At 47.3% G+C, this 23,452-nt stretch overlaps 8 protein-coding genes across 8 annotated transcripts; 3 read left to right on the top strand and 5 right to left on the bottom strand.

The window, feature by feature from the left end:
* Positions 1-855: 855 nt before the first annotated feature.
* Positions 856-1,959, bottom strand: N7483_012011 (uncharacterized protein; the record flags this gene model as incomplete). The annotated part of the gene is made up of 4 exons (XM_057095438.1): positions 856-1,144; positions 1,201-1,577; positions 1,634-1,741; positions 1,792-1,959. 4 exons carry the CDS (start codon positions 1,957-1,959, stop codon positions 856-858), a joined length of 942 nt encoding a protein of 313 aa, XP_056941409.1.
* Positions 1,960-2,831: 872 nt separating this feature from the next.
* N7483_012010 (VOC family protein) lies at positions 2,832-4,259 on the bottom strand (the record flags this gene model as incomplete). The annotated part of the gene is made up of 1 exon (XM_057095437.1): positions 2,832-4,259. One exon carries the CDS (start codon positions 4,257-4,259, stop codon positions 2,832-2,834), a length of 1,428 nt encoding a protein of 475 aa, XP_056941408.1.
* A 793-nt stretch (positions 4,260-5,052) lies between these two features.
* N7483_012009 (AP-1 complex accessory protein LAA1) lies at positions 5,053-11,393 on the bottom strand (the record flags this gene model as incomplete). Its single annotated transcript, XM_057095436.1, has 4 exons — positions 5,053-6,621; positions 6,679-6,980; positions 7,036-7,267; positions 7,344-11,393. The coding sequence occupies 4 exons, from the start codon at positions 11,391-11,393 to the stop codon at positions 5,053-5,055; spliced, it is 6,153 nt and encodes a 2,050-aa protein (XP_056941407.1).
* Positions 11,394-11,615: 222 nt separating this feature from the next.
* N7483_012008 (post-initiation translation factor DPC29) lies at positions 11,616-12,507 on the top strand (the record flags this gene model as incomplete). Its single annotated transcript, XM_057095435.1, has 2 exons — positions 11,616-11,817; positions 11,882-12,507. The coding sequence occupies 2 exons, from the start codon at positions 11,616-11,618 to the stop codon at positions 12,505-12,507; spliced, it is 828 nt and encodes a 275-aa protein (XP_056941406.1).
* Positions 12,508-12,780: 273 nt separating this feature from the next.
* On the bottom strand, positions 12,781-18,116 carry N7483_012007 (uncharacterized protein; the record flags this gene model as incomplete). The annotated part of the gene is made up of 7 exons (XM_057095434.1): positions 12,781-13,872; positions 13,921-14,951; positions 15,016-15,066; positions 15,976-16,318; positions 16,392-16,877; positions 16,951-18,003; positions 18,075-18,116. 7 exons carry the CDS (start codon positions 18,114-18,116, stop codon positions 12,781-12,783), a joined length of 4,098 nt encoding a protein of 1,365 aa, XP_056941405.1.
* Positions 18,117-18,384: 268 nt separating this feature from the next.
* On the top strand, positions 18,385-19,770 carry N7483_012006 (short chain dehydrogenase/reductase family protein; the record flags this gene model as incomplete). The annotated part of the gene is made up of 5 exons (XM_057095433.1): positions 18,385-18,662; positions 18,723-18,808; positions 18,866-19,030; positions 19,083-19,153; positions 19,207-19,770. The coding sequence occupies 5 exons, from the start codon at positions 18,385-18,387 to the stop codon at positions 19,768-19,770; spliced, it is 1,164 nt and encodes a 387-aa protein (XP_056941404.1).
* A 372-nt stretch (positions 19,771-20,142) lies between these two features.
* On the bottom strand, positions 20,143-22,297 carry N7483_012005 (uncharacterized protein; the record flags this gene model as incomplete). Its single annotated transcript, XM_057095432.1, has 4 exons — positions 20,143-21,339; positions 21,405-21,887; positions 21,984-22,131; positions 22,251-22,297. The coding sequence occupies 4 exons, from the start codon at positions 22,295-22,297 to the stop codon at positions 20,143-20,145; spliced, it is 1,875 nt and encodes a 624-aa protein (XP_056941403.1).
* Positions 22,298-22,355: 58 nt separating this feature from the next.
* N7483_012004 (SNAP receptor SEC22) lies at positions 22,356-23,287 on the top strand (the record flags this gene model as incomplete). Its single annotated transcript, XM_057095431.1, has 5 exons — positions 22,356-22,410; positions 22,469-22,503; positions 22,603-22,712; positions 22,766-23,171; positions 23,225-23,287. Coding segments are annotated over 5 exons (669 nt in total), but the record flags the coding sequence as incomplete, so codon positions are not given.
* Between the last annotated feature and the right edge of the window lie 165 nt (positions 23,288-23,452).

Genomic DNA, 23,452 nt, shown 5'->3' with positions numbered 1-23,452 from the left:
CAACCCAGCGGGCAGAGAGAATATATGCCCAGGCCAAAAAAAAGCACCGACAAATAGTTTCCTTCATCATATCCCGGAAGTTCATGAACTCCAGGCCAGTCTGAGAAAGCGGCGTCCTCAAGAGAATTTCACAGCTAACTTCCTTCCTTTTCCTAGTGTAAGCTTTTTGGGCATTATTATTGGTGGAAGATCGCAACCGCCTTTCGCAGTTATCCATGTTGACCGGCCATTCACGTAAAGACCGCCATTCGGGGGCTCCTCACAGGCAAACGAAACGGAGTTGTCCAAGTCTGAGCTAGCAAGATCACCACCAAGAAAAGGTGGGGTTTGATCGACGAGAGGTCTCAGATCTATGGAATGGCGGGGAAGCTGGGCATCTTTGCGGGTAATCCAGGTATGAGGACCAGGTCTTGAAACTGTGCTGAAGAATTTGGTTGAATTTATCATCGCTTGTGCGTACGGCATCATCCATAGTCATGGTATCAGCTGCAAGTTTTGTAATAGCTCAAAGTTATCGAATGATTTGAAATGGTTGTAAGGAGTAAAGAGCGGTCACTCTGGGTATTGGTCCTACTGTTGGACACCAACACATGTGAGTCGTGACTATGAGAGGATAACAATATTCGAAGAATCTGAGATATTAGAAAAGAGGAAAGATAAATATTGACAATTAAGCACAATCGGCTTGCATAAAAAATCACTATTCTCAAATTATGAGTGGTGTTGCGTGTACGTAGTAGTAATATTAGCTTCAAGTTTCTGTGCCTGGCATCTAAATGAATAACTTGAAATTCAAATTTTCAATAGATTGGGTATCTCGAATATCAAAACTTTTATTTTAAACCATTGAATTTGTCATTGAAGGACTCCAAGCCCATTTTCCTCGTCCGCCTGGGAGCCCCGACAAGCAAGGGGTGTTTGCTTTGAGCAACCAGATAGGGCACTGTCTCTTTTTCTTGTGGTATTTTTTGAGCTGTCATATAGCCATCGGAAAAATGGTCTCAGAGTCGGCAGACAGGCACATATGATGCCAACTGACTGTTCAATCGATGACCAAGTTGCCGGTTCGATGCTCTTACACGAACCGTCTCCTAGATTATCGTAGTCGAAACTTGTTACTCGAAGAACTGATACAATACAGACACTGTTAAGTATAAGTATGCGGAAGGATATCAATGTCAGGACTGGAAGTAAACTCACAATGTTCCCAGAAGAAAAATACCCGTCAGTATTAGTTTTTGTCTCAATGTCACCTGTAATCGCCAAGCCATGGGATAAGGAAGACAAAGTATCAAGATATCGATGATAACATTTGCGAGACCACTCCAGCGTCCAAATGCTCCAATATTGATACATTTCCCTGGTAGATTGGGATTCCAGAGTTTGGGTATTGGCCAGCACTCAAAAATAGTAACAAGAGTGCACGCAATCCAATAAGCGACCACTAGGAATCCAGACACCCAGAGAGCCCATCGAAATCCTCTAACAACGCCGAAGATGCGATAATATAGCAGGAGAAGCGATGCCTTCGTGAAAACGGCATTGAGGAAGTATACTAATTGAATGGCGAGAAAGGTCTAGCGGAATATTAGTTATATGCTCTAGCAAGGTGAGTCTGGGTCACGGTACGCACCTTTCCAAATGCTTGGACATTTCCTGGTGAAAGAGCATTGCAATTGGGACCATAATAATTAAGGAGAATCTGTGCCCATCTCAGAGCTGCCATAACCCAGTTGATGACCTAGATACTAAGAATCAGTATAATAGGATGTTAATTGAAATAAGACTCACCAGAGCTATAGCAATGGTATAATCATCCCACCATAGCCCGGCTCTAGAAACGCGGCGTGCAGCGAATCTCAAAAGAACCGCAACAGTTGCAGGCACAACAGTAGTGATAGTTCCCACATAGATATGCCAAGTGATATCATCGACTTGGGAAGCTTGAGAGGACTCCATATAGTCCTAACTTCATCCACTGGAAGTCTCGAACGATGAGACTTGAATGAGCATCTTGGATTTTCATAATCCGCCATGTTGTTTTTATATGAACCATTCATGGATAAACGGCTAGCAGATCTGATACGGATAATACTTCCATAGATCGGGTCCCAGATCTCTAAGCCACATCTTGCTGAGCCTCTTTGCATTTTCCTGTGCGGCGTTACTTCGGCCGGAACGGGTGGTGCCGTCATCTTAGTATGCCGTATACGGTTCGGTTTGCCGCGACGTCGGGCGCTTCCGGTTACCTTTTGTATATGGTTTAGTCGGCCGAGGTTGAATGAAACGTAAATCAAGGCTGGTTTGAGATAACCCGGAAGACTGGGGATCCCCGTAGCCGATGCAGCAGTGGCGATATAGGAGCTGGATCGCTCTGATAGAGTGGACGAAGGCTTGGATCTATATGGTACCGAGATCTTGTTGAATGTGGTAGCGACATGTTCCTTGCAGAGGAGGGGAATTCACATTATTATGATCAAGCTATGTCGGAATCATCCGAAGATTGTTCCTAGTATAATATCAATGTGGCGTAGCGGTTGAGTCTGGATCTGGGGAAGACCCACTGACCATATTGATTTTCTCGATGATCTTATGAACATAGTCGTTCATAATTTATGTACGACATATTATTTTATTGAAAGTCGTCTTATTGTCACAGTTATTGATCTGCAAATAAGATAAACTATGGATAAAATGATAGATTCAAAATATGTTGCATGTCATGAGTAAAGGTCATCATGGCTTAATGAATATGATGTAAAACGACTCAGAAAATTGAATCAAACACGCTAGAATGATATAATAACAAAAATACAGCTCCAAGATTGTTTCTAAAGGATGAGTTTGTTCAAGCCAAGTCGTTGTCTGCAATTCTCCAATGACTCCCGCTGCATTTCCTCGTATAGATGGAATTCATCCGCAACTGGAGCTCCAAGACAGAGTTGGAATCCATCAATATCAGGTTCAGCACTCATTATTAGCTGTTTTGATTGCGAAACATTGCCCAGATTTGAGTTGAAAATACCGCCCGCGGACAATGGTAGGAAATCCTCGTAGGTGAGAGGCTCGTAGTTCAATAGGCCTTTTTCCAAGAGCTCCTGAACCGATGCCGAGCAATCCTCAAAGGAAGTATCATGATTCTCCTTCACCAGATCTTCAGCCTTTGGGGTCAATTGATAGAAAAAGTATGCTAGATCAAGACCACGCAAGGCAGACATGGTATCTGGAAAGGCCTTGAAGTGATCTTCTAGAAGTTCTTCATAGGCGGCTTGTTTGATATTATTCTTTGCTGACTCGGCATTGACTCGATCCAGAATCTGATCGTAGAGCTGTCTTCCTTTCCGAGTTAAGGCATAGCCTCGTTGTTCCACTTCGCCAAATCTGGCAGTATGGGACCCTTTGACATAAGTGTCGGATGTATCTCGGAAATAAACCGTCTCTTCAAGAGCCTTGAAGCTGGTCTGTCTGAGAAGAATCGGACATTCTCGTTTTGGAGGGCCCTCTATTCGCTCTTTGGCAGGCATCCCATGGTCTACCATGAGTTGTTGAACTAGATCAATATCGATGGTGCGAGGCGTCAAGTGATTAATATGAGAACTGGGAAAAGAGACAATGTCGGCGATAAGTGGATGCTCCGCTTTGAGTATCTTGTATTCATCCAGAGTTACTGTTGCTTTTGAATGCCACCTAAAAGTCTCAAGCCCATTGATGATAAACTCAGCACATTCAGCTGCAGATAATGACCCCTTGGTATCCACGATATCCAAAAGAGCTAGAAGTCTGGGAGTGAAGATGTTCCTTTGGTCCAGAGCCTTCTTTGCCAGCTGTCTCGTTTGCCCAGTCAAGAGATCCATTCTCAAAACTGTAGTGAATACTCGGAAAGGATGTTGAGTCAGAGCATCACGGGTCTTAGGTCGAAAGGCTGTAGCATGCATGGGGAACCCGGCTAGGCTCAAATCGTAATATCCTACCGGGTGCATTCCCATGACAGCAAACATGCGGCGGATTGTGCTCAGTTCTTGGGCGGTTCCTAGTCGAATAGCACCATGTCTTTCCACTCGGTGCCGTGATGGCAGAATATCATCAGGATCAATAGTCTGCTTCCCTTCTCGACCCTGACTGGCTTGGATAGTCTTTGCGTCTGCTTCCCAAACAAGATCAACGAGATCTCCATACAAGGGAACCTCGCTTTTGTACACATTGGAGAGCGCGTGACAGAACTGAGCGCGAAGGACATCTTGATCCCAGTTGCCAGGCATAGTGTGTAGATTCAAGCAACGTTATAGATCGGAGTATGATATGGGGTTGATGTTGATGGGGTCAACTCGGTGTGAGCTCAACTTGAAAGTAGGATATGAATTTCAAACTTGAATTATAGAATAGAAATAAGTGTAAGTCCATGTCTTCTATGCGATCACCTTGGAACTCTTATATCACTTGCATTGAGCAAGCCTCAGATAAGCTCTAAGCTGTATCACTCGTTATCGCCGTGTTTATCCGCTATCGGGTGACATCCGTCGGAATACTGATAGTGATAGGTAATCAGGATTCAGGATAGACACGGTCTTTTATCTCATAAATTATAATCTAAAAATAAAGAAACTAGGAACTCTTTCCATTTCCCGGTTACATGCGGGGAAATAAGCATGGGTCTCTTCTTTATGACCAATATAATTCATTAAGTTGACCACGAAGTCGGATCAAGCCGAGGTCCAATGAGATCCAGATCCGTCGGAAGGACTCAGTACTAAATGTTTTGTGGCAAATCTATCCCAGTGAACTACATAGATAGTAGTTTCCAGCGTGGAACTTGCGAATTGATAAACCTTGGAAAAACATCGATCTTTCAAATGTTATGCCAGACGCCGAGTAGAATTGGAACAAAATTAAGTAGTAAAGAGGTCCAGGTCCACATCAAATACGGTATTTGGAATATAAAAGCGGCCGACATGGTATAGAAAGATAATAAAAGCATCCATTTCATACTCTATACATTGGTGCACTATTTCATTCATATCATATCACATCTCACATCAAAAACGCAACCAGCGTCTAAAAATCCATGCGAAGAGCAATAGTCGGCGCAGCTTGTTGCGTGTTATCGTTTTGTTCACCCGACCTCGAAGCACCGGCTCCTATACCTGCACTGCGAAGAACTTCCTCCAGAAGTGACTTCTGCTCTGGCTTCATGGTCGTGACCAAAGTTCGGAAACTGAGCTGGTCGGCCTTGGCTAGTTCTAGCAAATGACCCGCAGATTCTTGATATACAGGCTGGCCTTCACGACTTGCACGAGCTAACAATGCAGACATGACTAGAGAAACGGCAGTGGGGACTTCATCTGGCGAGAATGTCGCACTGGTCACACAGGACACAAGTGTGCGAGCAATGACTGTTCGCGAATTCTCTGGATCGTTGGGTACTTCGCCATTATCCAAGGGACAACCGACAATGAAAGCGATTAAACGTGGAATGAGATACCGGGATATCACATCGTCCGTTGTGTATCGGGGGTTTGGCTTGAGAACGATGGAACGGAGGCAGCTTGCCGCAACAGTAGCGAGACCAACATCCTGGAGACAATCGAGAAGCTCATTAAGAACACGGCTGATAAGCGGATCTTGTGGGGGCAGAACATGTCCGCCGGCTGTCAGCAGGAAAGTAATTGCCAGTAGCGTATTCTTCGCGCAGGGCATGGAAGTCTCTGATTCTCGACGCTGGGCAATCGTAAGAATAGTCAGGAAACGAGTAAGGCAGCCTCGCATCTGGAAAGCCACCACGTCCACATCCTCCTGGACCTCGGGAGAATGGGTAATTCCGTGAATGAATTGACGGAAAATCGGTAATGCCTGGGGGACAACCTCTGCCTGACAGATTCCTGTGGCAAGTATGGTAGTAAAAATGTGCAGGATACAGGCATGGAGATCATTGCGAATGATGGAAGGAAAGACAGAAGCTACATCAACCAGAGAGCTAAGTGCCATGCGGATAAGCGCAAGTGACTCGTCCGAGGAAACGTTGAAACGTGCCAGGGGCGTAGATTCACGAAGGTTGGGGAGCATGCCTGCAAGAACCAGAATGATACTTCTGGTCAGCTCGAATAGCTGTTCGATGTCATCCGAAAGATGATCACTTCGTTCCTGGTCACTTTGTGCTGCTGGGTGGTCAAGAGACAGATTCTGTGCGATTCCAACGATCACAGTTTGAATGGGCGTAGTTTCAGTCAGAACAAGTCGATCAAAGGTATCCATGGTTTCCGAGAAAATAGCATCTTGGTAGATGGCATTGCCAGAGATGACGGGCCGTAAGATCCTCTTGAGTGCCTGGAGAATATCCAGCCTCTGAGAAGGCGAGGTTGATTGATCAACCAAAGACTCGAAAGCAAGGCCGAATAGAACGAAGAAGAAGGCAACTGGCTCCTCGCGGTAGTTGATATCATGGCCCTTGCCTTTAGATTCATCATCAGCCGTGCCTTCTGTTTCCTTCTCCTTGGCATTTTCGGAGCTATCAGCCTCTTCTGGCTGAACTAACTTGCTATCCAAGGCATCGAAGACAAAATCAATGTCTTTCTCAACCAGCCCAGCAATGGCGTCGACTAGATTGAGCCAAGTGTCTTGGTAAAACTATAGAATCGCTTAGTATAGTACAAACAGTACGGAGCTTTAGAGAAATTGGCTTACCTTGAGCAAAGTTTCACGATTGAGTGCTGCATAGACCTCGTCGAGATCATCACTTTGTGTGCTCGTACCCAACGCGCCGGAGATATCGGGCTCAAAACGCAATCGAGCGTATTCTTGCAGCGAGGACAGCCACAGGGGTGTGAGCTTAGCAAGATAGGGTTGAACAACCTGGTTCAGATATTCCTGCTCAATACTGGCAATCTGAAGTCGAGCCCAAGCTGAAAACAGCGCCAGCTTAACCATCACCCGGGCATTGGAGTTCAAGCCCTTGAGATCGCCGATCTCGGTAGTTTCAGGATTTTCTACATAAACTGATTAGAAGCTGCATTGCAACAATATCGAGGGGGTTGAGCATACTGGCAAAGTTCTCAAGACCAAGTACTAAGAGTTTGAGGATTCGTCCCATGCGATCCACATTGGTCACAATTCCCGTGGCTATGAATGTGGCTGACACATTGATTGCCTCTGAAGCGAGCTCAGGGGATGAGTCTACTGCAAATGCGGGAGTGAGCGCGGATCCAATCTGAGCTTGGTATTGTTCCAGCAAAGATGCTTCGGCAAAGTCCGGGTCTGGAGTCTTTCCAAACATCTAGTAGAGGGTTAGCAATGATTCGGAAAAATTAATGAGCTAACATACGGTCAAAACTTGATCAATAATCTTCAACCCCCCAAACACGAAGCTCAATTACGCCGGCAGTCGACGCCGAGAACGCCATTCTGACGATGTCTCCAACCTTGGACTGAAGTGCCAGCTCTGCTGGAATGGTTTGATCTGGAAGAATGGCTTCTTGAACAGTTGCCAGGAGTTCAGAGAGGCATGCCATTGCGAAGTTGCGGGTCTGCCACTTGAGTAACTCCTGGCCAGTAATAGCCCCGTTGGCAGCATCGCCCTGTCCGTCTCCAGCGACCGCAGAAGCAAACCCAGCAACTTCGTCATCGGGCATATCTGCCGCTGCAGTCTGGATAGCTGTCATAGGTAGAATTTCTACCTTGTTGCGGGTCTTGGTCATGATGTTCTGGCAGCGTTGAATCCAAATTTCAGTTTCGGTGAGAGCCGTCTGTTGAAGCCATTCTTGAATCATGGTTTTGAGTGGAATATTGTCGGGGGCATCATCAAATGCAAGCCATATATCGTCCTCGAGGGCCTCGTTTGCAGTCTGGACAACGGATGGGGCATCACGCTTCATTAGATTGCTGAGACCACGGACAGCCACATTTCGCATGAATTGATGGTTTGCCCGCAACTCCTTTTGCAAGCGTTTAACGTACCCAGGGAAGTCCACGTAGCTGGAGGCATAGAGAGAAAAGTGATCCAAGCACTTAGAGCTCTCAGTTACCAGGGCTGGGTTGTCCTCTAGCTGGAATTGACGGAGAAGGGTCAGAATGAGGTTACGGGTCTTTGCAATGTCTTGCAAGTCTGGTCCAAGAACGTTGATGAGGGAATCAACACATCGACTGATGACCACCGGGGTCAAGAACGACATCTCGATATTTGATGTCGCTAATGATGCGCATTCTTCATTATGCGTGTCGGCATTGTACAACTGAGCCAGCATGCCTAATGAGCTGGAGGCAAATGGTGAGAATGTCAAGCCAGCAGAATTAGCCACTCGTTCAAGTCCACCAAGAGCCCAGAAGTGGACGACTGGGTGAGGGTCATTGCAAAGAGACAAGAGCACCCCGACGATAGTCTTGAGATGCAGACCAGCTGCCATACCACCAACTTGGGCGTGGATGCAACCAAGAGCAGCAGCGCAACCAGCCCGAGCATTGGGCTCTCTGTTTGCGACAATGGTGTCAACAAGCCAGTTAACCTGTGTATTAGTGCAAGCATTTCCTGCGCTATCACAGAGACGTCCCAAAGCTTCCACACCGATTGTCCGTACAATGGGATCAGTGTCGATAGTGAACTTTTGGACCAGTTCTTGCAAGATCTTGTCCGTTGATGTACTCAATTTCCCAGCCACAAAGTCAGTCTCCTTGACGGCTACTTTCAAGGCATGCAAGAGAGCAACGGAAATATTGACAGCTAGCGCTGCTTTTCTTCCTGGATTCCTTTGAAGACCGGGTGATGACAAAAACGTAGCGATCTGCTCCACGCTGCTCTCTTGGATCTTAGGAGAGTGAAGAGCAATAGCGACCGAGAAAAGGTCAATTGCAGAGTTGACTACACCAGTAGTTGGTGGGTCAACACAGAGAGAATCGCCATCTCGCAGGTTGTAAAGAAGCACCGAGTCATACTCACTAGCTTGGCAAACAGGAAATGTCAAAGCATTATCGACGGCCTCGTCTGCTGACTCAATAGATGACCAAGCAGGGGTGCTGTCAGTTCCATGGGTCCCGGACAAGGCAGCGTGGATATACTCGCGTGCAAGTCCAGTAACGCCAAAGCCGTAATTGTCGCATAAATCCCACAGTCCATCAAATTGCCCTGTTGAAGCTGCGATTGAGCTTTCCAGCGGCCTATACTGCGCATCGGGATCCGCGAAGGAAGAGATAGCAAGGCTGAGTAGACTGGACTGAGAAATAATATCGCCATGGCTGGGATGGTGAACATGGACCAGTTTTGAGAAGCACTGTAAGACTCGACGACGGACCATTGTGGTAAAGTCGTGCAATTTAAGAGAAGGGTGAAGCCGCTGGGAGATATCTTCCATAGACTTGGGGCGCGGCAGGTCATCCAGGAACTCAACTGTGTTCTGCAGCATGCTAGCAATCCTCTTGGCTCCATCTGCAGTAATGAGCTTACTATTGAACTCCATGAAAACAAGAAGGGCACTGAGGGCACACTCCCGAACATGGGCGAGGAAACTGGTTTCTAGAGTACTGGGCTGAGCGGAGTTCTCCTTGCTCAGATGTTTTGGCAAAGCATTCTTCCATAGCAGCATCAGTTGGGAAAGATGAATCTTGACAAAACTGGGTCCGAGGGGCATCAAACCACCAATCAAGATCCATGCAACTTGAATTTGGGTGCTTGCAACACGAAGCTCCGACGTGCCGCTAGTCTTGAGAAGATCTGTGGCCTGGGAGAAAACCCGCGCAAAAACATCCACAGCACCATAAAGTGGCTGGAGACGAGATGTGCTCAGCATTGCTGAGAGGCCATTCGCGTATCCTACACATCGACGGGGTGATTGTCGCGGCGTTGCAAGATGTCCAATTTCTCGGTTGAGGCTGTTCATGCAAATTGTGACACAAGAAATTAAGTGATGAGGACAGGCCAAGACAAAGCTGCGCAAGCAATGTGCTGTATGGATCTGGACGGTATAGCTAGGATGCGGCAAAACTTGAAGCAAAGCATCCCGGCATGCATCAGCATGGACACCAAATGCGGACCCGAGTGATGAGATCAAAGACGACAAGGTGCTAACGGCACTTGTCAAAGTGTATTTGCTGGGCTCACGACGCTCTTGAATGACTTGTGGGTAGTCTTTCAAGATCTCGTTTATGATCCATTTGGCAGCATTCAGTTGGCTACTCTCCTGGAGCATTTCACGACCGATAGTGTCTTCAAGAATGGTCTTCACAAATCTTCTAGTCATGAGCAGACGGAATCGATTGTATGTTACTGTGGGGTGATTCAACAGTTCAATGAGCAAATTTGTAGCAATCTGCCCATATCGGTCCTCGACAATTTTGTCACCCAGATTGCGCAGAATGTACTTGTAGCAGATACAGATACCAGCGCGGGCGCGATTAGAAGTCGTGCTCTTTAAATATTGCGAGGACAACTGCCGCAGGAGATCTGGAAGGAGAAAGAATAGACGAGACTCAGTCTTCTTTGGTGCAATAGAAGACTCAGACATTTCCGCCTCCTCCTCCTCTCCAGGCCTAGCACCAGGCATCTTTGACAATCTCTTAGCTTTCTTTGACTTAGGCTTTGGCGCTGCAATGACATGAGTATCCGTAACATGTAGCTTAATCAAAGCCCGCCCCAGACAAGCTGCTGCTGCATGTCGGACTGGTGGGGTGGGGCTATCGATAATCTTCCACACGATGGTCTTAAGAACCTCGAAATCATTCGCATTATCAAAGAAGGGTGTGGTGTTGATCAATTGCTCCAAGCAGCGACACGCATGTATCTGCACAAAGGTTGACTTATCACCAGTCGCCGCATTGCGCGCCTGCTTCCAGATATCACGGGCAGTTGCCTCGTCAATGGGGACACCAATGCCCACCACAATCTTGCGGAGAACCGAGAAGATAACACCATGCAATCCAGTGTGGTTACTAGCTGACTTGAGGAGCTTTATCGTACCACTTGTTGCGATGTTGGATTGCATGAATGCACTTTCGCCCGCTGTGGCGAACACCTCACCCAGACAATGCACCGCTGCGAACTTGGTCTTCACATCTGCTTCACTTTTACTAGCATTCAGTATGGCAAGTAGGTCGGTAATCGTCTCGAAGAGGATCCCGCGATCCCCTTTGCCAAGAATAGTTCCAAAACATCGGCCTATATTGTTGCGGAGGACTCGCGTGATGGTCGGGGAGGTGAGGGTCAAGATCTTGAACAATTCCTTTTTCAAGGATTTTTGTTGTGCTGAGATCTGTGCGGGTTCGAGACCACATATAAACTGCACCAGATCAGAGGTGAAGGTGAGCAGGTAGAGGTCCTGTTGTTCGGAGGGGAGGGCATGTAGCTTGGTGACATCCAGTTCTGGGGCCGCATTTTCTGGTTTTATAGATTTGAGGGAGGGTTCGGAGGACGACATTGAGGGTATTAGTTCAAGGATCTAGAAATCCCCATTAAAAAGGAATGTAGCTAAATAGGAGGGACAATGTGCATCATCGTGTCTCCTTATCGTTGATGCCCGCGGAGGTCGGAGAAACTTCGGCCCGATATGGAATGTATGGGTTTCAATCGCATCATCTCCAGATAAAGATTCAATTGAATAGAAGACACAGCAAGTGAAAGGGCCGGGTGGGTTACAGAGATGGCATACCAGTACAGCAGGCTGTTGCAAAAACATTACAGCGCCCCAGTCTACAATTCTTGTCGCAGTTTCAGCTCAGCGCCAGCTTTGCTCTCTGGACACAGCAAGTGGGCGACAATTAGGCATGACAAGGCCAAAAATGACAAAGCCAAGAGCAAGGAGCGCCAGATGGTGAGCAAGGAAATTAGCAGTGCTACACAATGTTTGTCTTTCACGTCTATTCCAGCTATTTGGGAGAACTTACTAATCCTTCTATTTGCAAACAGTATGGGGCCCTGATCCGAAATACAATCCTCGTTTAACCCTCGCGCTATCAAATGCGAAGCGTGCCTCCATTCCAAAAATCGTCATTGACGCCGCAATTGCAAGGGGGCAAGGACTCAGTGTGACGGGACAAGCATTGGAGGCTTTGACACTTGAGGCGATGCTTCCCGGCTCGGTGGCAGCAGTCATTGAGTGTCAGACTGACCAAAAACTGCGAGTTCTACAAGATGTCCGACATGCAATTAAGACATACGGCGGAACTATGACACCAACGACATTTTTATTCGAGAAAAAAGGCAGAGTGGCAATGGAAAAGAAGGATGGTGTAAACGCGGACGACTACTTGGATCATGCCATCGAGGCCGGCGCAACCGATATCATTACAGATGAAAATGGACGCTTGGTTGTGTTTACAGATCCATCGGAAACCAAAAAAGTTGGCGAAGCATTCTCGAAATCAGCAGGTCTGACAATTGAGGAGCTGGAGATCTTTTGGGATCCCAACCCTGATACTCTGGTTGAGGTGCAGGATGAGGAACATGTCAAGTCAGTTGACAACATCCTCAGTGCTCTGCGCGATGAGCCGGGGGTGCAGGACATTTACCTCAATACAACGGAGAAGCTATAAACACATCTTCCCTGTATTTCTTCTGAGTTGAAGAGCAAAGGTACAGAGTGCTGCTATACAAAAACACCTTCTGGCTATGGACTCGGACTCAAGCCAATGTACAATACGAGATAGATGTATGATATACACATAGAATATCCCCATTTGAAGCATGATGACTAGCAGGCGTCATTATTTCTACGCAAGGAAGCTTAGGGGGCATAGGAAAAGATCAAGTCACGTAGTTCAAGTTGACAGTAACATCTTGACACTGGCAGCATTTATTGGTAGCAATCAGTCTTTCTTCAAAGCTTTCATAGTGCTTCTCATTAGCTCACTCGTTCCCCGACTACCGATACCATCTAGCCATTCTAGCATATGAATTCGATACTCTTGCCAGGTAATCTTGAAACCCCCTTCCTTCTCAAGAGCTTGCAAAGACTTTGGCGTGACCGGTTTTCGCAGCTTCGCCCGTTGTTCTCCTGCAGTTTGCTGGCCTCCTTCCAACTCTGCAAAACAAGCCGCCGATAGATTGCAGTAGGCTGCATGATGACTGAGAGAGAAGATGTTGGGAAGGGTGCAATGAAAGGCGCTTTCCCGATCATAGTGTCTCGCTGCTTCGTTGACATCACGAACATACTTGGTCAGGGCTGAAATATCAGATAACGCCAAGAGACAAGCTCGAGCATTGGGATCATCCGTATTCAATGCACGATTTCGCCAGACTAGATTGCACATGTCCATGACGTAGCCGTTGAACTCGCCCACAGCATTGGCATTGTACACAGACTCAGGAGCGTGGATATCCTTCAGATTTTGAGATGAGAGAGATGCTTCCAAGGCTGCCTTATAGCCTGCCAAAACGGACCCCAGAGTAGAAATTGTGGAGATAGTAGGCGTGAAGGCAATCGCGTACACTAATGGAGCGGAGGGAACTGAGATTCGGATTTGGGCATTCTCAGATGCATGAGAAAAAAGTATCGCAAGACATTTGTAGAGCCGTAGCACGGATAGACTGGCTGGTTTGAACACTGCTGGCTTATCATCGGGCATAGGAATGAACTCTTGAATCGAAAATGCCAAAAGCTCAGCATGTCTGATCAATGCAGTCAAAGAGGCTGATTCTTCAGGCACAGATGGCTGAGTTCGGAGCTTAACTCCCCATTCGCCAATCAATGCTGAGTAAAAGTCAAGTAAGTCTATCCTTGAAGCGAGAGAGCCATCCAATAATCTAGACTCCAATGGAGAGAAAATCCCGGCGTGGAGTGATTCCCAGGGCTCGACTGGCAGGAATCGCAGCAGCCCAAGTACTTGTGCACGATCATCCTGACCGTTCCAAGATTCGAGATATGATTCCAGAAATGATCGAACAGAAGGAAGAAGTTGCTATAGTCTCATTAGCATTGCTCGTCTCCAATTGATCAGGGTCCTCACTTTGGTGTATGCAGCGTATCCCTCAACAAAGCCTAAAACATAAGACAAAACATCTGAATCGTCGCTATCCTCTGCCTGTATTTGCTCCAGCTTGTCTTGAAGGAAATTTCTCAACCACTCATTTAGTCGATGATCAGCAACTTCTGATTGAACCAAATAAAGATATTTCTGGGCCATGCCGTCACCAAGCGCCGAGATTATCTGATTGGGTAGTTCGATCATATCGATCTTGTCAACAAAGTGATCGATATCCCGGAGTTCCTCAAGAGATGTATGTTTATTCGACACGCGCGATGTTTGTAAAACAGGAATGACGACCTCGATCTTGCTTCTCTTTGTTGCACCTCGGTGTGCAATTTGGAAGCCTGACGAGCCCCTCAATGCCGCTGTCCTTTCCAGGTTCGCAACCTGCAATGCCTTCACATGGCTGGCCCATTCAGTGTCCGGGTGTTTGAAAAACAAGGCAGCTCGCCTTGACCCACCCACATCTTCAATAATGATTTCCGGGTAGTAATTCTTGAACATCTTCAATAAAATCACAAGGTCTTTCTCATCACCGCCGGAATTTTGGATTAGTTCCATCAAAGCCTGTATTCGAAATGGCTTAACGTGTTTACGTCTAGTCACCAAGGATAGAAGATGACAGAGAGGTTTGCGCAAGCTAATCATATCAAGATGATTAAAAAGCACCGCGTATAGTTTTCCGAGGTGGCTTCGGTCTTCAAAGATCTCATACGTCAAGATCAGCCAGCGGACGAGTAAGGCCTGTGTTGCCGGTGTTGGCTTGGACTTGCTCGGTCCCAGACAGCAAACGACCTGAGTGACATGTTTTGAAAGGAATCTCTCCTGTGGGTATAGATTATTGATCAAGGTGGTAATAGTTCCTTGATCCAGGTTGTTTCTTTTAGTTAGAATCTTCAGCAACCGACCCAGAGCATCCTGTGGAATGCCATTCTCGTACGCGTCCGAGGCGATTGTTTTGACCAATTGAGCTGCATCAGTGTATCTTTTCTTCACTGGCACAAAAGCAACTGCAGAAACATTAATCCGGCTACTCGTCACTTGGGAAATATTCGTAATTATTGACTCTCTTACCGGCCTCCAGATGCTCGATAGCGTCAACCAAGCTTCCTCGTTCATTGCTTTCTGTGGAATTTAATCAGTTGATCTTGCCTTGCCCGGTCTTTGGGGAGTTGAAAATACCAGATTCAATATCCATTGAAGACATAGTCCCGTCAGCTATCGCTTTGTAAAGGTTGCTCTTTATCACCGCAATTCAATAATCCCTATGCACCTCCAGGATTGGTCTTGGCGCGTTAGGTACCGCGCACTACACGGCAAAGCTCAACCCTTGGTAGTCGAGGTCAGAGAGCAATGAGTGACAGGACCAGGTTTATGCAAGAGAATAACAACTTAATGAAGTGAGATGTTACCAAATGGACCAAATAGTAGGGACTGGATCATTGTAGCATAGAAAGAACGTGGGCGCGAAGCGGAGCCGCGCTTAAACCCAATCGGGTAACTAACAACAACAGACCAAAATCCGCAAATTCAATTTATTCTCTCTAGGGATCAATCAGTCTTGACAAAAAGGTAGTAATTATAGTAGACTACTGCCAGCGGCGCTAGAATAATATAATGGTAAAGAAGCTGCAATTTTCAAGGTTTACTTGGTGACTCGGAGAATTTCATTAATCACTAGTACCGGCACAGGCTGAGCACATCTACTAATATACTACTATTCATCCGATATACTAGTACATCCTACATCCTACAATAAGATTCAAGTTTGAACTTTGTTCAACTTCGTCAAAACCTTGGAATCGTAGTACTAGTACTAGTATTATTTCATTGAAAGTCTAACGTACTAATGCTAATTTCAAAAAATCAAACATCACTTGCCGGTGGCTTCTTCCAACATTACGACACCGGCAAGGCGATCAACTATTTATGAGTCTTGGGAACGGAGCCCATAACACCGAGAGATCATAATAAGGACATACAAATTCTGGGGCCACGAGATCAATACTCAAATTATCGCTCATTTCCGCTTACGAGTGGAAGACTTGGAGGACTTGGATTCCACCTTGGAAGAGGTCTGGGAAACAACCTCCTGCTTCTCAGTCTTCTCAGTTTTCTCAATCTTCTCAGTCTTCTCGGTGGCCGAAGTTGACTCCTCCTCTTCGTCGCTGTCACCACCCTGTCCAAACTCATTGACACGCTTGAAGTCAGTCTTGTACTTGTAGCTCTGGTAAAGCCAGATAAAGAAGATGACATCGTCACGGAGGGTAGCCAAGCGGTGCAACCAAGGCATCTTGACAGTGAACGCGAAGAGATCGTCGATGAAGGTGTTGAGGAACTTGTAGGCCATAGCCTTGCCGGGCATATGGGCGACAGACTGAGTTAACAATGTTAGTTGATGTGCTACTTGGCTTGAATGCGTTAGGGGAGGGGTGTCTGGATTAGCTTACCTTCAAGCGGTAGTTGATGTACAAGCTAGGAACCATCATCAAGAAGCCATAGGCGTAGACACTACCGACGAGAGTCTCAATGATGTAAGAGTACCAAGACTTGTGGGTGTTGTAGACCAGGCTGTAACCAGCGTATGCGAGAAGAAGAGGCACTGCAACGATGTACAAGTAGCGGAAAGCGATCTGGTCGTACTCCTTGGTTCGTTCCTCGGTCTCGCTGAGCTTGTGCTTGTCCTCGAAGACAATGACAAATGGCAAGAACGAGAAGAAGGAATTGGCTGGTGGGGGACGCAGACGAACGTCAACGGTCTTGGTGATCTTCCAGGCCTCCAGAAGGATTCCGAATCCTTGACTTCCTAGAATCATCCAAGAGGTATTGTCGCTGTTGTCCATCAGATAGAGGAAGATCACAGCCTGCATGAAAACGTTTGCCAAGATGGTTCGAACGGAGGTACCGACGGTATCCTTCTTGTTACGCCAGTGGGACTGAATGAGTTGAAGTTAGTATATGTAATGTAAAATTCCAAGAATACAGATCTGAGCACGGGGAATGACTTACGATATCACTCTTGAAGGCCAGGGTCTCGAAGATCATGTGCAGAATAGTGACGATACCGGTAGTTCCAAGGAGCCAAATGTTGGTGTTAAGAAGGATCTCCTTGACCATTTCCCATTCCGTACCATCACCACCACCAGGTACAGGACCGCCGTAGGCAGCCTGGCGAGCACTATTCTTGGAGCCCTCATCAACGCTAGTAATGATACTGAACTTCCAGTTGGCCATGTTGTTGAGAGTAATATGCAGGGGTACACTCTCAACAGTCGAGTTCAACTCGGACATATGGGTGCGCAACTGCCAGAAAGTGTTCAAGAACACAATAGGGTAGTACCATCCATTCTTGCCACTAATGTCACGGGCACCAGTGCGCTCCAATTGCACATACTGGCGGACCGCGGGGTGCATCTGTCCAAGCTTTTGGGGTCCAGAGTCAGGAATCAACGAAACAGTGAAGTTGGGATGGTAGTAAGAGGCAATTGACACATCTGGGGTATGGTCCTCTACTTCCTCTTCCTCTCCCTCGCTGGTAAGGAGGTTCTTCAACTTCTTGGTCTTCTTCTTGGCGAGGTACTGGTTCAGGGGGCGCTGGAAGTGCACGGCATGGTCAGTACTGTAACCCTTGGCAGCGGGGTCGAGTTCATGACCAGTTCGAGCGACCAAGAAGTGAGCCCAGAGAGTACCGTTATGCTGCACCTGTCTCGGGACCTTGATGGTAGTATCGATTTCGCGGGTATCGCTGTAGTTTCCGAGCGTGAAGTTCTTCTCCTGGAGTACCAGGATGGTATCCGGAGCCTTAAGGGAAGGCAGCGCGAGGGATGGCGTTACATAAATGTTGATATCAAGACCGGTATCAGGAGCCCAAATAGGAGCAATGAGATCCGGGAGAATGCTAGGCTCGGCGATTTCGCTAGGGTGTGGGCGATTCTCAAAGGCCATGTTACCGCCACCGGCGCTAGGTACTGCATTGTTCTGCTTATTGCCGAAGAATTGTCCGATGACGAACTGCGCGAAAAGAAAGATGCCCAGACCCTGGAGGGCACCCTTCAAGCCAGACTAGATAAGATGATCGTCAATAAACCGCAAAGCTTCGGGAACTCCAATGATTATCAATGGTGACAACATACGCCAGACCCTGACTCATCTCTGCGTTGCCCCTGTTCAGGCATGATGTGATGAGGGGGATCAAAAATATGGTAAAGAAAGAAGAAGAGGCCAACGCGGCCGAAATGGAGGGCTGAGCGATCACGTCTTTGAAAGCTAGGGAAAGTGAACGCGGGGGCTTGGCACTCGGGTTCCTCGCCGACTCCAACTCTTTGAGCACTAAACTCTTTAACTCCGCGTTTCCTCCGCAATTCTGCTGCCCAACCCATACCCCCCTCCATATATCGCTGTCGCGCAATGGGTATCGCAATTCAATATTGGCGCTGATCCCAAATGGACAACCATCCGTCTCCCGATTTTCGCTCGCAGCAATTCCCGTCGCACAACGAACCAAGAGTATGGCTGATCACTGCGGGGGATTCGCCAATTGGCATCTCAGTCGCACGGCAGGTTCTGGCGCACGGGGATTATGTGCTACTAGGGTTGGCATATTCGACTCTGGAACGAGACAAGCGTCGTCAAGATGGATTTGAGGCATTCTTGGCTGAAGTGGAGGAGCATAATGACGAGGGATGGAAGCATCGGATGAAAGCAGTGCCTCTGGATATTCGGTATGCGCAATTGCGCCAGAGTATTCTCTGAAGAGATACTAATACCCTTGCTATTCATAGAATGATGGGAGAATGCCAAGCTGTCGTCGCAGAGGCAGCGACAATATTTGGTCAAATCGATATCCTTCTATGCTGCACTAGTCAAGGTAAATACTAGGAAAAGCTATTGACTATAGGTTCTCAGGATGCTAAAACTGTTATAGCTCTAATTGGCACTGTTGAAGAGCTATCGGCCTCCCCACAAACCTTGAACCTCGTACACGACCAATTCGAAATCAACTACTTCGGCCCACTTAATATAATCAAAGCCGCATTACCATATATGAGAAGAGAGCACAGCGGCCATATAATGATATTATCAGGTATCAGTGAGTATTACATATGCATAAGAGTGCAGGGTACCTATCTAACGGTAAAAAGCCGCCCATATTGGCACGCCAGGCCTAGGGATGTATTGCGCAGCAGGCTGGGCGCTTGAAGGATTTTGCGACGTAAGTATACTTCAGATATTCAGTACACGCCTGTTAACTAATTATCATACTAGAGCCTGGCATTCGAGGTTGCGCCCTTCAACATCAAACTCACTATCTTCCAATGCAGTATCGAGATCGGCATCCTCACAAATCTGGTGACCAGCGTCCCACCCATCTCCCCTGCCTATGGCCCTTCGCAAAATAGCGCACCATTATTCCGTGGTATACTCAACCATCTCATCCCCAGATTGCCGGATGCTCAATCTGAAGGGGTCAAATCCCCAGCGACTGCAGCTGCAGCTCGACAAAATGATCACGACAATGACCCAGAAAATGCCAGAGTCAGTTCAATGGAGGACGGTCCATTCTCCGCTCCTAAGGTTGTCTCCATGCATCCCCCACTCAGCTCTGCACATCTCGAAGTTTTGGTATCAGAGACTGTATACGCCATTACATCTATCGGTGGACATGAGAACCCACCCTCGCGGCATATCGTAGGACAAGAAGGTGTTGCTAGTGTCAAGGAGAAATTAAAAACGGTCAGCGAGGAGCTGGAAGATTTTATCCAGGCTAGTTTTGCTGTTGATGTTGCGGCAGATTCGGACCCCTTGCCGCATGTTGGTGGAATGATTTGATATATCCCACTGGCACTGCCATAGAATACCCTATACACCCCGGATTTCCCGAATAATATCAAATTTACAGTTACACTAAACTTCAAGTTGGAAATCGTGGAATTAAATTCATTTTCAGCTCACTTGTATTGGATTCTGGTAGGTGGGTCAACCACACTACGTACAAAGCGACAACATTTGAAGAATCCCAAAATAAAAACAAGGCACGATAGCCACGACTATGATATAGCCCGCAGAAGCTCATGATATTGTACATCAATAGAAAAAAAAATGATTTTCACGCAAACTCCACGCCGAGAGAAACGAAGACTAAGGCAGAACAGAATGAAGGGAAGAACCGTAACTTCATGTTAGTCACCTTGCAAGCTGTGACTAAGTTTGCTTGAAAAACCAAGCCTGGCGTACATCCCACAGTGAGCCCATATCTTGGTTATTGCGGTAGCACCGAACTTCCTTCCACGCATTAGATGTGCGACCATCTTTACGGCGTCCGTCAACACCCAACATTGAGTGCACTAGCATCCTGGGTGTAACAATATCATGAATGATAACCTCCTCATACCCATCGTTCGATGTTTCGGCGGCAGGATCAGATGGGGTGGGTGATCCAGTAATTTCAGGTTCAGGATGAGAATCATGCTGCAGATTGTTTGAGGTATGTACTTCATCTGGCTGTGTGGCTGGGGCAGTATCAATATCAACATCCGTAGGCATGCTTGTAGGACTGGGAATTTCGGCAATGGGCGATGATTTGATGGATTGTAGTGCATCTTCTGTAGCGTTCGATGAAGTGGTGGCTTGAACAGGGTCCACGGGCTCATTTAGGGCTGGTTGCTCTGACTTGGGTTCTAGCCCCGACATTGACTGAAGCACAACCTGTACATTTGAAGAAGATACAGGAAATACCTCAGCTTCAGGCTCGATATTGAGCTGTTGCTCTTCAATTGCATTAGTCTCAGGTGAAGGGTCATCTTGGATCTTGCGTGGTCGACCTCTTTTCCGCTTTGGCTGAGACTCCTCTGCAGGTTGCGGAATCGGGCGCTTGATACCGGGGCTTGGTAGTTTCTCAGGGCTTCGAATCACAACTCGTACTGATGAGATCATTTCTTCATCTATCATTTCTGCTTCAGGAGACCAGTCAAGTGGGCTAGATGGTGGCGGACTGGAGAGTGGGCTGGAGAGTGGGCTTGAGGTTATCATTGCGAGCATAGATTCATCTTGGAAGCTTCGTGAGGGGCTAGATTCATCGGCTGGAACTTTGTCAAAATCCACACTTGGCTCCTCGGCGACATCAACCAGAAGATCAATGCTGATACTTGTGTCACCATCTGGCTCTTCCTTGCCGACATCAGCCAAGTCCAGGATTTCTTGCTGCTGGTGAAATGAGTTGGCCGATGCATCCGTCGCCATTTCTTTGACGTCTGTGCTTGTATTTTCTTCGGGTTTCACCGGCTGGCTTTCTTGATCCTCCAGTTTGAGCTTGGGAGAATGTGTTCTGGAACTCCGGAGGAAGGAACGTTCCCCAGCTGGCATCACGAATGTCAGCTTCGGGCCATGGATCTCTTGAATCTGGATGGAAAATGGGTCAGTCCGTTTCATCGTATGCTCGGGAAGCTCGTACGAGCATAACGCACCCTTGCTTCCTTATCAATATAGATTCGATCTGCGCCTCTGCCATACACGTAAGTGAACCTCCAGATGTCACCAATATGGAATACTCCTGCGTCAATCAAAGTCGCAAGCTTGATTTTTCCGGCCTCGCCCGTAGCAGTAGTAATATTTGTTGATTTTTGCTTCTGGCCCCAGAACTGCTCGTACTCTCGTTCTTTGAATGAATCAAATGCGCCATCTTCACGTTGCTTTCGTGCTTCGTCTGCCTGGCGCAACCACTGCGGGTCGTATCGACCGTTTTCCAGATCCAGCTGGAACTGGCGGATACCATCTCTCCAATTGTTTGAATAGCGAACGAAAGAATCAGGAAGGGGTGGGATCTTCGCATTAGGATCATCTGTTGGGGGATCGGGGTTTGGGTGGGTATCAGCGGGGAGCAGATTCAGGACCTGGCGTTTCTCGTCTTCCTCCAAGCAGTTCCATGCTGCGGAACTAGCCAAAAGTTTCTAGAAGTTCATTTAGTATTCTTCGTTCATTTAGTATTCTTCGTTTTCGGGAAGTAGGGTTCAGATGATGGGGGTCAGGTCCAAAAAGGTGCTTACCACCAAGTCTGCATTCACCAGCGCCGATTTATCGTTTGTCAACAGCTCTTCCTCGCTCCACTTTCCCCGGGACGCAGCTTTGCGGGGTGTTTTTTTTGGTGGGGCTGACAGCCACCGGCGATCCAGGGGTTGACATTCCCATATAGTTCTTTTCTACCGCATGAGCAGATTTGGAGGCCAATGGACTATTTCATGATTGGAAGTAATCAGTCAACGGGTCCAGTAACAAAGAGTAGCGGAAGCGGAGAGGGATCGACACAAGCTTACCCCGAGCGTGGCTTTCTGCCTCCGGTCACCGCTTTGCGGCGGGCCATTCTGGCCGGTTGAGTGATTGCAGTTGGATTGAAGTTGGAATTCTTGAATAAACAAAGATCCAAATCAACCACCGTCAAGATGGTCAAGTCAACACAAATCTCTCGAATTGATGGTATGAAGAGGATTATAATATCAAGGAAGGAAGAAATATTCAACTGACTGACGAGCAGGTTTAATGCTGGCCGCCTCGGTCGACGATGAGCAGGTAAGTGAATGAGAGTAGCAGTGAATGGGCGCTGCTGAAAGCTCATCCAACCGGTGCTATTAGGGCAGGACTGGCAAAGAGCTAACAGTTTGTTTGCAGGCCGAAAATGAGCTCTCTGAGATTAAGAGTCAGGCTAAGATGATCTTCCGCCGGCTGAATCGCAATGCCGCACCTCAGGCAAGCATTGAGTCAGGCCAATACAACCTCCAGTAGGTGGAATCTCACGCTATGAAAAGCCCAGACATATCTAATATTGTTGCAGCTATCTAATTAAGGATGATATTTGCTTCCTCACCATCTGTGATCGCTCGTATCCCCGCAAGCTTGCATTCACCTATCTTGCTGATCTGGCCTCCGAATTCACTACCACCTACTCTCCCTCACAATACCAGTCCCCGAACCTCCGCCCTTATGCATTTGTTGAATTTGACACCTTCATTCAACGTACCAAGAAGCTGTACCAAGATAGCCGTGCCTCTGGGAACCTTGATAAGCTGAATGATGAACTCCGTGATGTCACTCAGGTCATGACCAAGAATATCGAGGATCTCCTCTACCGCGGAGATAGCTTAGAGCGGATGGGTGAATTGTCTGGCCGTTTGCGAGAAGACAGCAAGAAGTACCGAAAGGCGGCCGTACGCATCAACTGGGAATTGTTGGTGAAGCAGGTAAGACGACCATACCCCAAGTATCTGAAATCAAAGACTGACATCATTGGCAGTATGGTCCCTTTGTCGGAGTTGGGCTTTTGATCTTCATCTTGCTGTTCTGGCGCTTCTTCTGATCTCGCCTTCTGATCATTGGTGACCCTGTGTATCGACACCCCCTTGTATGAATGTATGCTTAGTTAATACCTCCCCGGTGGTTGCAGGATCCAACCCACCCCCAACTACAATGCAGAAAAACATAGAAACTGCAGAGCAGTTTTGAGAACCTCGTAGTGCCTCAT

This window comes from Penicillium malachiteum, assembly GCF_028827825.1.
Source record: "Penicillium malachiteum strain IBT 17515 chromosome Unknown utg000005l:1.0-9002435.0:326005.0-9005861.0, whole genome shotgun sequence".
NCBI lineage: Eukaryota > Fungi > Ascomycota > Eurotiomycetes > Eurotiales > Aspergillaceae > Penicillium > Penicillium malachiteum.
This window is presented reverse-complemented; position numbering and strand designations above follow the sequence as displayed.